Raw genomic sequence first — 16,003 nt, forward strand, 5'->3', positions numbered from 1 at the left:
CATTAAAACACATTAAAAGAAAGCACAGTACTCAGTAATCACCAAATGAGTCCTCACAGCTGTACAGCAAAAATTTTTACTTCCTGATGGAATTAACATCTTTTAATTTGATATCATCCATAGATCTACCAAAAAAAACCCCAAACCAAACCAAAACATTCAAATGGAGGAAAAGAGAATATTCAGTTCATCCTGTGGTAACATAGCATGGTGTATTCCACTCCAACAATTCTACAAATTCAGGGCAGGTAGGAATCTCCAGACAGCTACAGGCAACTGCTTCACATAATCCTTCCCATAAGTAGATCTAATTCTGTATTAAAATAATTAGAGAAATTTTACGTGTAATTTTTCAGCTGCAGCCTCTGACTGGCCTGATAGTCTGTACCTGAAAATTCCCCAGGGCAGAGATGATTCTCTCTATTTGATTGAAGCCTTCCAGAAGATCTCTATTCCCAGTAGGTATCCCTGGCTGCTACCAAATTATAAACAATAACGTTGTAACAAGAATTCAGACTGTGACCTACAAACCTGCTAACAAACAGATAGCCAAAGAGAACACAGTTCTCTGAGGGAAAGGAAGAGAAACGGTTAATACACCCCAGAATCCTATCACATATCTAAATAAACGTTTTACAGAGTAAAGGTTAGAAGCTATACATGAAAGCATGCTGCTGTATAGTTTGTCATAGCACATGCCATGAGTTTTACCTATAGAGCAGATACATATGTGGCTTTATCCCCTTCCAGATAGCAATACTAGAAATATAAGCAGTTCTCCTACCACTGTAGCATCCACAGCTACCTTGCACTTGGCCAAATCAAAGTGAAGGCAGGACAACTACCTAAGGCAGGAGATTACAGGAGCTTCTCTTTGCTGTCATAGAATGTTGTCCCCATTTGGCTGAAATCACCACACCCCTACTCTCTTCCAATCCCATCACAGCTGCCTCCCAAACCATGTTCAGTTTTTGCACACACTCCCACTTATTTCCTGCTTCCTAGCTCATCTGCTAAGTCTCACTTATGCAACTCCACATCCCATTTTAGAGGTCATCACAAAGCTCTCTGGGCCAGAGAAGATGACAAGTCTGGACAGTGCTAAGCAGTACCTGTATGTTATCTCCCAGGCACTGAGGGATAATTCACTCTGCTGTAGCAGTGCCAGCACAGCACCTCTGAATCACTGACAGCTCTAGAAAAGGGTAAGAGAAGTGCAGATGTTACTGGTGAATGTAACCAATGCTTCAAATTCTCTCCTTCAGCAGTATGTAACACTGGATAAGAAAAAGCAAATATAAAGTCTTTAAATATCTTGGTAGGTGGTGTTAAAAGTAATCACAGGAGCAAAGAATATGCAGAAGGTTTTGGTACTGTTTTAATGGAGAAGTAGGAAAAAAAAAAAAATAAAAAAAAAATCAGGAAATCCAATATAACATAATAAAGAAACAGAAAGTGAAAAGATCTATAAAGTAAACTGAGTTCAAACATAAGCAATGCTTTATTGGGTTATAGCAAGCAACCTATCAAGGAGGGAACTGGTACAAACAGATTGAACAAGACTCTCTCTTTTAACAGAGATGTATGGTGACAAGACAGCTTCTTTTAGTTTTTAAAACAAGTATTCAAACTGTTAAGTAAAGCATTAAAAAAAATAAACCATTACAACACCAATGACAGACAATATTAAAAATGTGCAGGTTTGTTTAACAAATTTCTGCATAATGTTAGAAAACAAGTTATCATAAATTATAAAAGAACGATCTATTTCTTTTGTTTGCAAAGCAACACAAACTTTAAAAACCAACCATACTTTACATAGAGCTACCGTTAAAAACAGGTGAAAACAAGCTGAAAATTTAGAGGACAGCAAAAAATACACAACCCAGTTTCACCTGTCAGCGACACCTTCTGCTATCGAAGGGGTTATGTTAGTTTTATGTACAGCTTTAAACATTGCGGCATACCACAAATAAACCTTAATAAGGTCAAAATAGGACCCTCTGCAAAAAAGGGTGAGTTGGCAAATGTCAGTCCCATCCCAGAATTACAAGTAGTAATAGTTTCAGTAGGTCTTTATTGTACACCAGAAGATACTTCCAACAGTTTATCTCTCCCAAAGATGCACATAAACTTTCTTTTATTTTTCTTCTGTTTGTTTGATTTTTTGGTATTTAAATAATGATATTAAGAACACGCTGGCTCAAAAATGAGAATGACATACCTCCCTTTTGTTCTGGATACAGTGATGTAGCTATTTCAACATGCTCACTGACAAACCCTAAAAGAGAAAATCATTATGCACTATGTGAAAAATACACACCACCTCTCTCAATTCAGACTCAGTATACATTATATTGCCAACTCTATCCAATAGGATAAATATCTAAATTTGGTTTAAATTCTTAATATATTCTCTCTTTACAAAGTTCCATCACATGAAACCAAATTGCTTATTTACTGTTTGAGGCACAACATGACCCCAATTAGACAATTCGCTATAAAGAGTTGTTCTTTAGATGTTGTGTCTGTAGAGGTTTTACGTGATATTCATAGATTTTCAGCGCAGGCCCCAGTTTTAATGAAAGTCCAGTCAGTACATCATTTCTTGTCATCAACAGTAATGATTTGCCATCAATTTCCTATAAGAAGAATTAAAGAATTGATAAAGAAAATGTACAAATCTAATAGCTGAGAACAATCATGCAACAAATGGAAGACTACTACAGAGGATCAGTGAGAAAAGAAATAGCCTTTTATTTTTCTGAAATAATTGTTTGTAGCTGCTAACATCTGCTGTTTGGTTTTTCAAGTGCTCAACTGTGCTGACTAATGCATAAATACTATTTAGTCAAGCAGAAAACCCAAATCAGTCTCATTTCAAAATTCCCTCCTTGTACATCTGTTTGAATTTAATAGGCACACGTACAGCTTGCCTAACTAACAGCCATTAAGCAAAGGACACACTTAGGGAGAAGGCAGTGAAATGTGTTTCAAAATTACCTTTAACAGCAGTGTACAAGATAGGACTAGTCAGCACCTGCTAATAACTTCAGGTGACTGCTTTAAACGGCCCACTTCCCACACATCCTGCAGAGAAAAGGAGTCTCCTGCAATCAGAACTTTCACAAGGATCCAGCTGCAGAGCTCAGCACTCCAAAGGAAATTCCTTCAACTACAGTGGAGAAGGCAGCAACTTCCCAGGCTGAATCTCCACAATGGCTACATTCCACTTTTAAATCATAGGGTTTGCATTCTTTTCTCTCTCTCTTTTTTTTTTTTTTTTTTTGTCCCCTCAAATCTTTGCTTTCTGACCTATTTAGATTAGAAATCCTGCAGGCTTTTTTTTTTCTCCCCCATCTGATAACCTTGTCATATGTTTGCAAAATTAACTGTAGATGATTCTCCATGCATCGAAAAGCAGAAAGAATCCCCATCTCACAACTCCCACCTCAGTTTCAGACACATGACCATTCTTTTATTTGCACCGTCACAGTTCTATCACTGCGCTACCCAAGAAACAAGCTACATCTACAGAGCAGTGCATCGACTGGTGTCTCACAAGTCATCACAGCCCAAAGTCTTTAACATAGGTTGTTCTCTTGCACTGGCTTCACTTTGCTGCATTCTTTTCTACTTTTAATTAAAAAATAAATTTTAATTTGGCATCAATAGCCAACAAGTTCAAATGCCTGCACATACTATTGTCGTCCATTACTCTATATTACCATGATTTTGTGTTTTTATAAATACCATAGATAAATACCACACACAAAACAGTTCCACTGCAGTATCTTTCTTACAAATATTAAATATTGTTTTGGAGATGTTACTGATCATATTTTTTGTTACAATTTAACATGCAAAAATGACAAAGAAGGAACATTAGAGTTCTATCGTAACTTGTCCGAACTGATCTCTCCCATTATGTGATTAAAAATACAAGATTGATGGAAAAAGCATACTATAACCAAATATCCGCTGAAAGTGGAATTTCTTTAAAACCTTACAAAAGATATAACTGCTAATCCCTCCAGAAGAGCACAGTGTAACAGTATTTCTGAAAAAAAATCACATTTCCAATAACTTTTTACCCAAGTATAACAGGTACCTCCTTCCAATTTCTGTTGAGAATGTTAATAGTTAAAAAACAGTTGATATTTTCTTGTTTCCATCTGTCACAATTCTTTTTGTGGAAATTCTGACACCACTGAGTATTTTGCTCATTGATACGACTGATCTGAAGTTGCCTTTTCCACTGCCGTTCAATGACGTTATGGAGTAAGAACAACCTCCAGCTTGGAGGGATCCAGATGAAGAAAATCCAGTACCTGGAACAGGAGAAACTCCATGAATAGGTAGAGATAGTTTATTTCCTTTTCCTTCTTCTTCCACAGGATTCCCCGTGGATTTAAGAAATGCTGGGAAGTAGACCATCTAAGGATTTAATTGAATAGAAGACTGATCCTCTAAGCATACCTGGGTAGGAATGAGTAAATATGTATTAAAATTCCAGTGTGTTACATCTCTATGTCTATTTTATGGTTTACTTCCACCTCTTTTTGTTTTCTTTCCCCTTAAAACTGCTTCCACAGATTTGCTATTGTCATTTCACTTTTTGGCATCAGGTAAGACTTTGGAGACTTCTGTGAAGTTCTTCTCTGCTACTCCACTATTTTCAGGTCATTTTTCAGCTTCAGCTTATTATTCAACTTTAATGCCAGCTTTTGTCATGCCCTTTTAGTGCCATCTAGAGAGGCATCCCTCTGCACATCTAGAGCTAACAGTAGTTCCTCAGCTGCAATAGTCAATTTATCATCTTCAGCAAATCCCCACACGACCAGTCAAGAATCAAGTCTGCTCTTTCTCCAAGTGACTGAGAACTGCAGTGTTCTACATCACAGCTGACAAGGAAGTATACCAGCCAGAATGCTCGCATGCTCCTCCATGCCGTGGATCTGCTAGAAGATGGCAGCAGATACCAGCTAATATCAAACCTGTTTCCCTTCTGGTAAGGCACTGCAGCAAGGACCAGCAAACTATCATTGGATTCCTTAGGCTGAGCTGCATAACACAGTACTAATGGTAAGAAGTTGCGTGGCAGTAGTGAAGGGTCAAGCATTGCACTATCACATCTCAGGACACATCACAAGGAATCCATCTTCGAGCAAGCCAAAGCCCCCTGTGCTCCCAAGGCTCCTAGAGAAATATCAGCCATGTACTTGCAGATAACAGTTCTTTGAAGACATTCACACTCTCACCCACATCTGGTCTGCCACTCTCTTCAGTGATCCTCTGTGCCCAACTTCTTGGCTTGCCTGGAAAAATGTGCTTGATGTTATTGTTTTGGATATTGGGCAACATCTTCCAGTTGAATCTTTTCAGAGAGCTCTTACAGCTTGCTGACATCAATGAAACTCCAAGAAAGAATAATGTATAACCATCATATACTCATCATGCCCTACCAGCACTTACAATACAGTTACTAAAAACATTCTGTAGTCCTTAAAATGTTTTTTCATTTTCCTTTAAAAGTGTAAGAAAAAAATCACATCTTACAAAATCCTTTGAGTCACTTGCGTCATGTGAGTCCAGATTTAGATTCATTAGAGGTGTGGACTTACTGTTACGTAGAAGCTGAACATATTAATATTTCTTGAGATTACATTTTGAACTATGGATGTCTTGCAAGAAAATCGTTGTGCTAACCCTTCTAAAACAGTTCAGCGGAAAACAATTTCTCAGTGTTGTAGGTGAATTGGGATACTTCCCTTCACCACTTACAGCCTCGTTCCCCTTCCAGTACATATCCATGGCAGTAGCAGATCAAACAAATTTCAGATTCTGAGACCCAGACAAGCTGCAGAACAAATGGCATTTAAAACCAGAGATGGCCACAGTTTCAGCTGCACACCTTGTGACTGCCATACCTGGAGAGCCTGTGAGATCCTGATAACAAATACCATAAGTATACAGAGTTAAAATTAGTGTCTTCTAAACAGCGCAGAGGAAACAAAACAACACTGCTGTTAAGAGGATAGAGAAAGAATTGCTCCTGAAGCAGAAGGGAAGGGTCAGTTCTTGCCTGGAGAGCACTCGCTGCTCTCTATGCTGCTAAGGAAATAGAAGTGGAAGGGAGTGGCAATGATTTCCACCTCAAATGTCCATCTCACATCTCCTGGCTATATCTTGGTGGCACCCGTCAGCTTCTCTCCAAAGCTTTAGCATGAAGTGAAGTTAGTAGCAGAACCAAAACCATATTTCTGCCTATGGCAGCTTACTGCCCATCTAACCTAGCAGAGCCTTGGCAATATGTTGCTAAAAATAAGCTTACTGCATCTTTCCTCCTGAAGCCACTTGCCCTCACTGCAGAATACTAACAAAACTTGTACTTGTCAGTTCTACATGCTATTTTCCACCAGGCTGTTGCAAATTGCGTTGCCAGAACTCCTGAGCTAGCCTCACTTTGCTGTTGCAAGATCAGTAGTAATTACTGCAGTACTATTGACAAGCCATCTGGTATTTAGAGAGGTTAAGGCATGTGATGAAAGTCAGAGGTATCTGTCAGAATAAGGAAAAAACCCAGAGGCTGCAATTACTTGGCTTGTGTTTTTCTTATGTCATGTTTCCAGGGTTGTTGAGGAGACATAATTGCTAGTATTAAGGAGTTGATAAACTTAGTCTTTTTTCGTTTGTTTACCCATCTTCAAATTCTCAAAAATTATTAGCAGCTGCAGCAAAAACCTCTCTGCCTTCTGCCAGAAAATTAGCCAGCACCAGGCTTTTCACCTCCCAGAACAAAGAGCTAAATTTAGATACTTCTTTATACTCATCAGTTCCAATCAGATGGGACTTCATAGCCCAGGTGCAGAAGGTCAGCAAGATTATTCTGATCAACAGTAACTCTAGTTCAGTTTAGATGTACTGTTCTCCAGCAAAGTTGGCCATATCTTACTCTGGCTCAGGCCTTGGAAAGTCAAGCCATCCATTTTAATAACTAAACAAAAATGTTCATGGAATAAAACACAGAAGGGTTTGGGTTGGAAGAGATCTTACAAGATCACCTAGAGTTCCAGCTGTGGGCACAGTTATCTTCCACTAGACCAAGTTGCCCAAAGCCCCATCCAAACTATCATGACAATTAATTTCCTGGTACTTGCACACAAACCTACAGATATATCACAGAATGTGCTGAATTGATAATCTGCAGTTTTATGATCCGTCCCTATGGAACAAGTGAACCACAAGCCAAGTAAGCAAACACCCCTATCTTTCCTCACTAATGCACTTTAACAGTGTGCTGATAGGTGAGTTACCAAGGAGCTATACAACAGCTATGCTCTTTGCAAAACTGCCAAAAGAAGCCATTCATTAGCATCAGAAAGTGTGCTTATAATGTAGGCACTTATTATACTGAGACTAACACCATATACTGAAGTTAACTCTGGGGTCAATACCACAAAAGCTAAAGTTGTAAAAATGATTTCTGAAACTTGATTCATGCTCCCACACTTGTTTTTCTGTGGAGAGCAGTCCATGGCTGTCCCTTTAACTGATTTTTCTCCAATAGCCTTTCCTTGACATATAAAGACAGATGGAAAATTCTCCAACTCATAGCTTTTGTTCAGTTTAAGGATCTAAACTCTCCAGGTTTTCCTGATACTTACAACCACCCTTCTGCAAGCCTCAGTCGCTTCATCAGATTGGAAGTCCTACAAACATGCTGCTCCTGTGCCTGAGAAGATTACTCCCTTTAATTGCCAACTTACTCTTTCCCTGTTCACATATATTGTCAAGTTCTGTGGAACACAGCAGCCCTTTTCATTCTATATCCTCAAAAGTAATTACTGTATTAGGAACCTTTGGATGAGAGTATTTGCACAGTATACTTAGGAAGAAGGAAATTACCATCCACATTTTAAACCAGTCCAAGCGAGAAAACTTGTTTAGATTCCTCACCTTTCAGATGACATTTCAAACATACTTCATCCCATTATGTGGATCCTGTAACATGACAATCTTCAACTCCCACAGGTTTTTATACCCAATCACCTAATGTGGGATTTTTCCATTTAACAAGGTATCACTGGGCCCATGGCAAAAACGTGCAATGGGAGAAGGTGGCGGCAATCAAAGTGTTTCCTAGCAAACTTACCTGTTCTTGAAAAGCACTGGCTTGTTCTTCAAATCCAGCTGTCCTGAAATAATTCACAACATCTATAACAGCCCAGTCAGCAGGATCTGGAGGTCTCCCATTTTCTACTGAACTGCAACACACAAACCCAAACAAATAATCACTACTTGTCTGTAGAGTCCCTGCTGCTTCTTTGTAGACAACCCATGTATGTTCCCTTCTCTGTTCCTCCAGGAATAGTACCCCTCAACACACCTGCCACCACTCCAATAGAGAAGAATCACTGCTTTTCTGTTCCATTTCAAAGACCTGATACCAGGGACAAGTGACATACTCCTCCCTTCAGAAAAGAATATGGATATTCACATCAGCCAAAGGCAGTCAATCAGGAGCTTTGCCCATGAGTGCACTGCCTTTGCAGAACAGAGGCTACCTCTGTAGTTTGATTTCAGCTATCAAGCATTTACATAGAATTGCAGTATGCAGATTACTCTTCTCCAAGATGAGATTGTGCTATATTGTAACATGGGTTACAGTACTGGAAATTATCTTTAGCTCATAAAACAAGAAAATAGAGGCACCACTGATTGCATTAATTGCTCAATATAGAGAGTCCTCCAAAATTTCTTTTTGACTTACCTTTGGAGAAATCCTGGGACTTTCTGAACAACTAAGAATGTATGTGTTTAACACAATCAGAACAGATTCTTTCTATGATTGACCTTAAGCAATTACATTCCACAGTAGCAAGACCAACCAATCATTCATGTTGCTACTCTAACCCTCCATTTCTTATCCTCAGCTTGCCATCATATTATCTCAGATAACCTTTGTGTATCTGCAAACTCTTGGTGAAACATGTGATGAGCTTGATTGCCTGCCCTACAGCAGTGTAGTAGGATGAAGAACAAGATGTCATTCAGTAGAAAATAAATTTGGACAAGATGCTTCTCCAGCTAGACATCCCATGCTTACGGGTCAGATGTTTTTCACTGTCCTGCATGCTTAACCATAATGTTAATGAAGAAATTACAAAACCATACAGATAGAGTACCAGATGGAAAGTAAACTTAGATTATACTCCTCTGACAAAGTTCTTGTTCTGTCCTTCAGATTTTCATTTTCCAGCGTTCACCACCTCTGTTCCTTCTAGACTTGTATGTCTTTCAGCAAACTCAAGGGACAATTATTTTTTTAAAACCAGCCACGAAGAGATGAAAGTAGAATCACACAAGGTGCTTTAGATCACCATTTCTACAACATTTCTATTTCTATGACCACATGAACAAGGTGAGCATTCTCTCTTAATTCTTGAAACACACTTGTCAATATGACAACAAAATTCTGGCTCCAAAGACTCACGTTGCAGCCTCAATATCACACTGCATTTGTAGTTGACCTTTTAAAAGCAGTTTCTTGAAATTATCACAGAGTATATACATATTTCAGTGCAAGGAGCAAAGGCCAGAGGTTCTTGCTCTTGCTCATGAAGTAACAACTTTACGATTGGGATTGCAGAGAAAGGCAACACTCAGCAAAATTTTAAATAAGACGATCCAACTTTATCAGAGCTGCACCTGAAGTTTTTTGATTTTTTTTTTGGTGTTGTACCCATTCTGAGGCTTAAGAAGTAAAATGCTGTGAAAAGCACCATGCAAAACCTCTGTATATTTGTAGAACCAAGATCTGAAGAATTATATCTGGATTTCCCCCCCAACACAGATACTCGCAATGACACATCTTTAACTAAAAATTAAAAATAAACTAAACCCCAAAAAACTCAATATTAAAAAAAAAAAAGCTAAAAGAACAATTTAATTATTCCTGAACAGTAAATGAAAGACTCAATCTGTCAAAATACTTAACTGTATTTTACTTACTTCCCAAAGCATTTTCATTTCAAGTTGACTATGATCCCCCCCACAATGTATTTCAGGCCAAGAGCATTGGTTCTTCACACAGCTCTTCTTTTACTGCCAGGGAACGTAGTGCTTGGTCTAGTCCCATCCTAGGCCCAACTGCAACATCTTCAAGGGCTCCACCTTAGTCATTCCTAACCCCAGCAACAATGGCAAATTCCTACTTGGAATAGCATCATGTTGGACCTCAAGCAGAGTCCATTTCCACAGTTATAGCTGCAGAAAACTCACAGGCATGTGGTGTACTGTCAGGGGCTGGCTGGATTTTAAATCACCTACCCACACAGATGCTCATTTGGCTTCTAGAGAGCCTTCTCCTTGCCTTGCTGTTGCACATGGCTCTATTCCTTAGACAAGAAAAGGGAATATATATAAGAGCCACTGTTTAGCCATACACCAGTTTATGCCAGACATTCTGGATGCCCTGAAAACTTAAGAGAACTAGTATGTTAGGCTTTATAATCAGATACTAGATGTGCTAACAATGAACAAAGATTTGACTTGTCTTCTGGTTGCCACTGTCCCTGTACCTTTATTGCCATCATGTGGCCGAAGCAGTAAGGCCTGGGAAAAATATAACTGCGAAGAAACAGATTTTATCCAAGCTATTTATAACCTCTTCAAGGAAGTGCCAAATACTTCCTTAGTAGATAGGCACACATACATACTATATATTTTTCTTTAGAAACCACAGCTTATGCTCTGTTTAATTATAATCACAACCAGATTTAAAAAGCCACCATTGCAATTAGTAGTTGAGTCTTTATCACCTAAGCCTTGGGGGAAAAAGATTAAAGCTGTCCTTGTTCTCACTGCTTCCCTTCTCGCCTCTGCCATGGAGTCTCAGGTGCAGAAAACAGGTAACTGAAGGTGGCTTCTGAGAGGCATAATCTATGCTTAGTCACTTAACAGGGAAACACTTTTTACATCGGTGTGGTATTGCCAGACTCTTGAGTTAATGGGGAAAAATACAAATTTTATTGGCTACCAGCAGATCTTCTGATGCTGTATCATAATCATGCATTTCAACAGTATCCCAAAGAGACCATTACTATTATTATTATTATTGTTGTTGTTTACATTACTTGGTGCTGGGGAACCTAAGCATCATCACATTTTCAAGGACAACTCCTGGCAAAGGGATGTGAAAGACAAGAATGAGGTGCAGCTTCATAGAAGTGCTGCAGTCTGGCAGGACAGGTGACAAGCCCTCTCTAGTTCCTTTCTTAGCCTTACTTATCAACAGAGTATTTATAAGCCTAACAGAACTTAGCTGTTTTTCCCACACAAAACTTCACTTTTCAGACAGTAAGTTAGATTAGGACTGGTGATCCCAACTGAAGAACTGATGACCTTCAAAGATAAAGAAATGCATCTAGAACAGTTCCTATCCCTTAGCCTGCAGCCCACCACACTGAAGAAACCTGCAGAGCAGCGTACATCATGTCTTTCTTTCCCTTATTACCACCATAGGTTTGAAGAAGGAATCTGTTTAGGGCTTCTCCAGCAAATAGCATAAAATATCTGCTTTGAAGGGACACATGCTGCTTCTCAGCTTATAATGGCTGGACAGTCAGCAGGGAGATAAAAAGAATGAGAGGAGACACATACATGGGACACTTCTCCCCATCAGGCATTGGTTCTAGAAAGCACAGACACCTCAGGCACCATTTGCTGCTTTGACTTTTGCCTGTCCTTCCTCAGGAATTTCACCTCATCATCAATGCGGACGGTGAGAGGAGCTTTCCCCACAACAGCAAACAGGTGAATATGGGCAGAGTGTTGGTTGCTGTGCTACCACTCGCTTTGGTCTCCAGCTGAGATAAGAAAACAGTGGAAAAAGGAATACTACCAACTTACTAGCTTCCGCACTTCTCCATTGCTGTACTATCCTCCTGCATACCACTTTAAATCACTTCAGTGCCCTAGATTCTTTTATTTCAAAGTAGAAATGCAATAAAACTAATAGAGAACACAGATTGGTAGAAATAAGCAAAGATGGAGATCCCCACCCTTGCCATCCATATTAAGTCAATGGACAAATACAATCAAAATTCACATGCTATTTGCATAAAACAAACTTTAAGGAATCACTTACTTTTTGACGTCCAGAGAACCATTTTCCTTGTTTTCCATGTCAACAGTTAGCATGGAGAAGAGAGGTTTCCTCAGCAGCTACCAACAGGAAAAAAGCTGCGTTTAGTTACTAGTAGTATGAAAAGAACAACCGAACACAACAGAAACAAGTATTCCATAGAAATGCAACTGTTTCCATCTGAGAGCAAAGTGCTGTGGAAGACCACTTCCCTCAGAACCTTGGCAAAGCAGGTAATAACTAATGAATTCGGAAAAGTTTGCCTGTGCTTTGAACACAGGAAATCGCATCTTCCTTGATTTTCAGTCAGGAAGCATCACATACGATCCTTTTTTAAACTAATACAATCTTGACTACGCAGAGAAAGACCAGCCTGCAATATGCCTATAACCAGTAATAGGATACCAAGCATGCTCTCAGTGCCTTCAGTCACCCCGAGCAGAAGCACAACCCTACTGCTAGTGAGGCTTGGAAATCTACGCCCTTGTTTTACAAATGGGGATCTGAAACACCGATGAGATATGCGATTTCTACCCCAGTCACAAACCCGATGGCAAGGCGAGTCACTGAACGAGTCCAAAACTCCTGAGGCCTAATTGTGCACCTTCTCCACCAGCCCATCCTTCCTGTGCTTTGCACTGCTGCCTCCATGCACACTGAGCTCGGAAGGGGGAAGGACCGTACAAAGGACGCGGAAGGAAAGGAAAGCCAGCCCGCTGGTTGCTCCCACCGCCCCAAGGAAGGCACAGAAAGCAGCCCAGCCTCCTCCTTCTGCTCTCAAAGGCATTTCTATGTCGGGGAGCACCGTAACTACCCACAGGCTCGGGATGTTCCCGCTGTAGGTTAATGGACGCCGGCGGTACATCCGAGAGCTCGGGGAAGTACAGAACGGGGAAATCGCGCTCTTCAGCTAAAACTTTGCAAAAAACAAACGATAGCAATTAACGGCGCTGCTAACAAAAATAAAAGGAAAGGAAGGACCTTTTATGAGCCGATTACCAGCACCAGATAGCAGCACCAAACTGGCAGTAAGGATGCTCCTTCCACGCGGAGCCCGGAGCACTCGGCGCAGCCCAGGTGTGGGCGCGCTGACAGCCGCCGGCTCCGGGCCGGGACGGAGCCGCCGCGACCCCGCCCGCACCTGGGGGCTCCCAGCGGGCGCTGCGTGCACCATCTTACGAGCATCTCCGACAGGCAGCGTGGCACCACATTGTCATTATTTTTCGTGCGGGAGAGGGGGAAGCAAGACAGACGGACCTACCTACGGGCAACTATACCGAAGCATGGCTACGCGCTGCTCCGGCGCGGCGGAGCCCCGGCCGCCAGCCCCCCGCCGGCAGCGGGGCGCTCGGAGGCGGCTCCGTGTGGCAGCGGGCAGCGGCCCCGCCTGGCTCCCGGCCCGCGTGACGCCGCCGCCACACACGGCCCCCACCAACCGCCGCCCGCGTCATGGCGGACGTTTTAAAGGCGCCGCGCCTACCTGCTGGATGGGGCTGCCTGCCTCCCTGCCTGCCTGCCTCCCTCCCTCCGCGGGGCTCGGGTTCTCCCGCGGCCGCTTCCACCCTCCTACCCGCAAGGGTGTGCCGGGGAGTGTCAATGGAGAGCGTGGTGGAGATGGCAAACAACTCCGCGGATAGCTTTGGAAAAGAGCCTCGGGAAATAGAAGGGAAATAGGAGCAGGCAGGCTTTGCAAAATTAGAGAAGTTGCATCGAACTATTTCTGAAATGAGTTTGTCAGTACGTGAGTGGGCAGGTAGCGCTGGGCTGCCTCTCAAACCGGAAACCAGCCCTGGCACTGCAGCCCTGGCACCTTGGGGATGTGAGGCCGTGCTCCCCACTGCCCTGTACATCACACAGTGCTGTGCTGGGTTGCATGCGAGTCCCTGCAGGGTTTGCAGTGCAGTGATGTACAAAGGCCAGGTCTGGCCCACTGGGAGTAATGTTCCACCCACTGAGATTAACAAATTTTGGCAGTTTTCTCTTGCAATTACATCTTTGTTTTACTCTACTACACACTGCTTCTTTCTTCTCCCAAGTTTCCCCAAATTCAAGATGTTTCTAGCAGTATAGAAGTATTCCCACAGATGACACACCATCAGTGTGAGCACTGCTTACTAACACATCCTACCTTGCCCCACTAAGGCTTGGCAGACCCGCCTTGCACAATGCCCCACTGACTGTCTCACTGCTCCTAACAGCACCAATTTGGTATCAGTACAGGAATCATTTTGGTATCACCCCCAGTAGCAGCTGAGTGCACCATGTGTTTGCTGACAGGGATCCAAGCCCCAAAACAGCAAACCAGACACAGCACACCAATCACTTGAAAGGCACAACTGAGCTCATGGGCCTGTAGACATGGTCCCCCCTGAGCATTTCATTTTGCCTTAACCAAACAAATAACCAAAGCATACAAAAACTAGGCAAATAATGATAAGAGTGCTGAAAACTAACAGCAGTATGAGTTCTAGCTGCTTTAGATTTTAAACAAACACAGATAAACAAATCAAATAAAGTATTAAACATACCGCACCCTAAAGAAAACCCTCTTCATCTCAAATCCCAGTGCGTATGGTAAAATGTGGCATATTTGCATTGGACAAGTCACAGAAGGCAATTCTTTTTTGTCTCTTGAGAAATAAGCACTCTAAATGAGGTGATAACGAGTTTTCTGCATCAGCTGATTTCTGATTTTGGTAATGAACTGACATTTGAAGCTACAAATATAGACCAGCTCTTTACTTGTGCTCTCCTGTGTCTTCCATCATGTTTTCAATTAGTCTTTGGAGCATTCGGTACAAAGCATGCAGCATAAAGACCTTGAGCAGCAAAGAGAGGAAGTTTAAGAAAACAGGCTGCAGAAGAATTCAGTGCGGAATATGATCTGCAGCTCGCATTTTCACTCATTAGAGTAAGGTGATTTAATTAAAGCAAGATTATGTCTGGAGGGAAACAATGCAGGAAAGTGAATTAAAGGTTTTGTTTGCCTACTTGTGTCCTGCTTCTGGCAAAAACTGTGTCTAGGCCACGTGAGACTGGAGCAGGAGCAGTGCTGGCTGAGCCACGCCAGGAGTCAGCCCTGCCTGACTGAATTTCTGCCGCTTCTCAAATGTGGAAATCAGTGTGGATTATTGTACACAATGATCTTATCTTCTGGCTATAGGAGAAGATGTCAGTTTTTTTGCTGAAAGCCCAGCAGTGACAGCTGGGTATGCAGACAAACATCACACAGCTGGCATGGGACAGCACCAAACACTGACTCTCCCAGAGCTGAATGAGGGGTCCCTTCAGATCCTTCTTCTTCTTGTGTATAAACAGGACTAAACTCATTCATTGGGAAGGTTAGGTGAGAAAACAGCAAAGGAGTTTTGCGCTTCCAGCTGGAGGAAAGCCAGGAGTGCTAAATCAGCCTTACACAGAGCAGAATAGGTCACACACCTGTATAAAACACACATTTCTGTCAGTAAAATACGTGTCCTTTAGACTTACCAGCAAAAAACTGGGGACCAAGAACTCAGTGCTGCAGTGACCCAGTACTGGAGCAGCCCCTCTGCCAGCCCTGCCATTACTGCCCATGCATGGCCCTGCTAACTGCTGCTGGGATGGTGTCCATGGGGCTGCTGGGAGCTGAGGCCCCACCAACACTGCAAGGGCATTCAGGCTGGTCAGGCTGGTCACAGGGACACCGGCACCCTCTGCCAAGAGCCTGCAATGTGGCTTTAGGCAAAGACATCATAAGAAGTGAAGTGTGGGAAGGGTTGGGTCACTTTAAGCAATTCCTGTCACAGGTGTGAGAGTGGCACACAGGTTGATAGTGGCTGCTTGCAGCTCAAATTGAATTCATTTGTCACAATA

The 16,003-nt window shown here is 41.9% G+C and overlaps 1 protein-coding gene across 2 annotated transcripts; it reads right to left on the reverse strand.

Annotated features, from left to right (window-relative positions):
- Positions 1-1,356: 1,356 nt before the first annotated feature.
- SAMD13 (sterile alpha motif domain containing 13) lies at positions 1,357-13,647 on the reverse strand. Of its 2 annotated transcripts, none has more exons than XM_042818955.1 (4): positions 13,629-13,647; positions 12,152-12,228; positions 8,156-8,267; positions 1,357-2,642 (listed from the first exon to the last, which is right to left on the reverse strand). In XM_042818955.1, exons 2-4 carry the CDS (start codon positions 12,202-12,204, stop codon positions 2,499-2,501), a joined length of 309 nt encoding a protein of 102 aa, XP_042674889.1. In that variant the 5' UTR covers positions 12,205-12,228; positions 13,629-13,647; the 3' UTR covers positions 1,357-2,498. The 2 variants fall into 2 exon arrangements, with proteins under 2 accessions (XP_042674889.1, XP_042674888.1); XM_042818954.1 differs by lacking the exon at positions 13,629-13,647 and adding an exon at positions 13,410-13,482.
- Between the last annotated feature and the right edge of the window lie 2,356 nt (positions 13,648-16,003).

Source organism: Centrocercus urophasianus, unplaced genomic scaffold (genome assembly GCF_019232065.1).
Source record: "Centrocercus urophasianus isolate 14NV4802_14NV808 unplaced genomic scaffold, USGS_Curo_1.0 seq_18, whole genome shotgun sequence".
In the NCBI taxonomy this organism is placed as follows: domain Eukaryota; kingdom Metazoa; phylum Chordata; class Aves; order Galliformes; family Phasianidae; genus Centrocercus; species Centrocercus urophasianus.

What these genes read in the sequence shown, in the direction of transcription:
- SAMD13 (XM_042818955.1), bottom strand. Translation starts at nt 12,204, where the DNA reads ATGCTAACTGTTGACATGGAAAACAAGGAAAATGGTTCTCTGGACGTC. An exon ending in GGTTCTCTGGACGTCAAAAA is followed by an intron (nt 8,268 to 12,151) that starts GTAAGTGATTCC and finishes TGTGTGTTGCAG; the next exon opens with TTCAGTAGAAAATGGGAGAC. An exon ending in CCAGTGCTTTTCAAGAACAG is followed by an intron (nt 2,643 to 8,155) that starts GTAAGTTTGCTA and finishes TTCTTCTTATAG; the next exon opens with GAAATTGATGGCAAATCATT.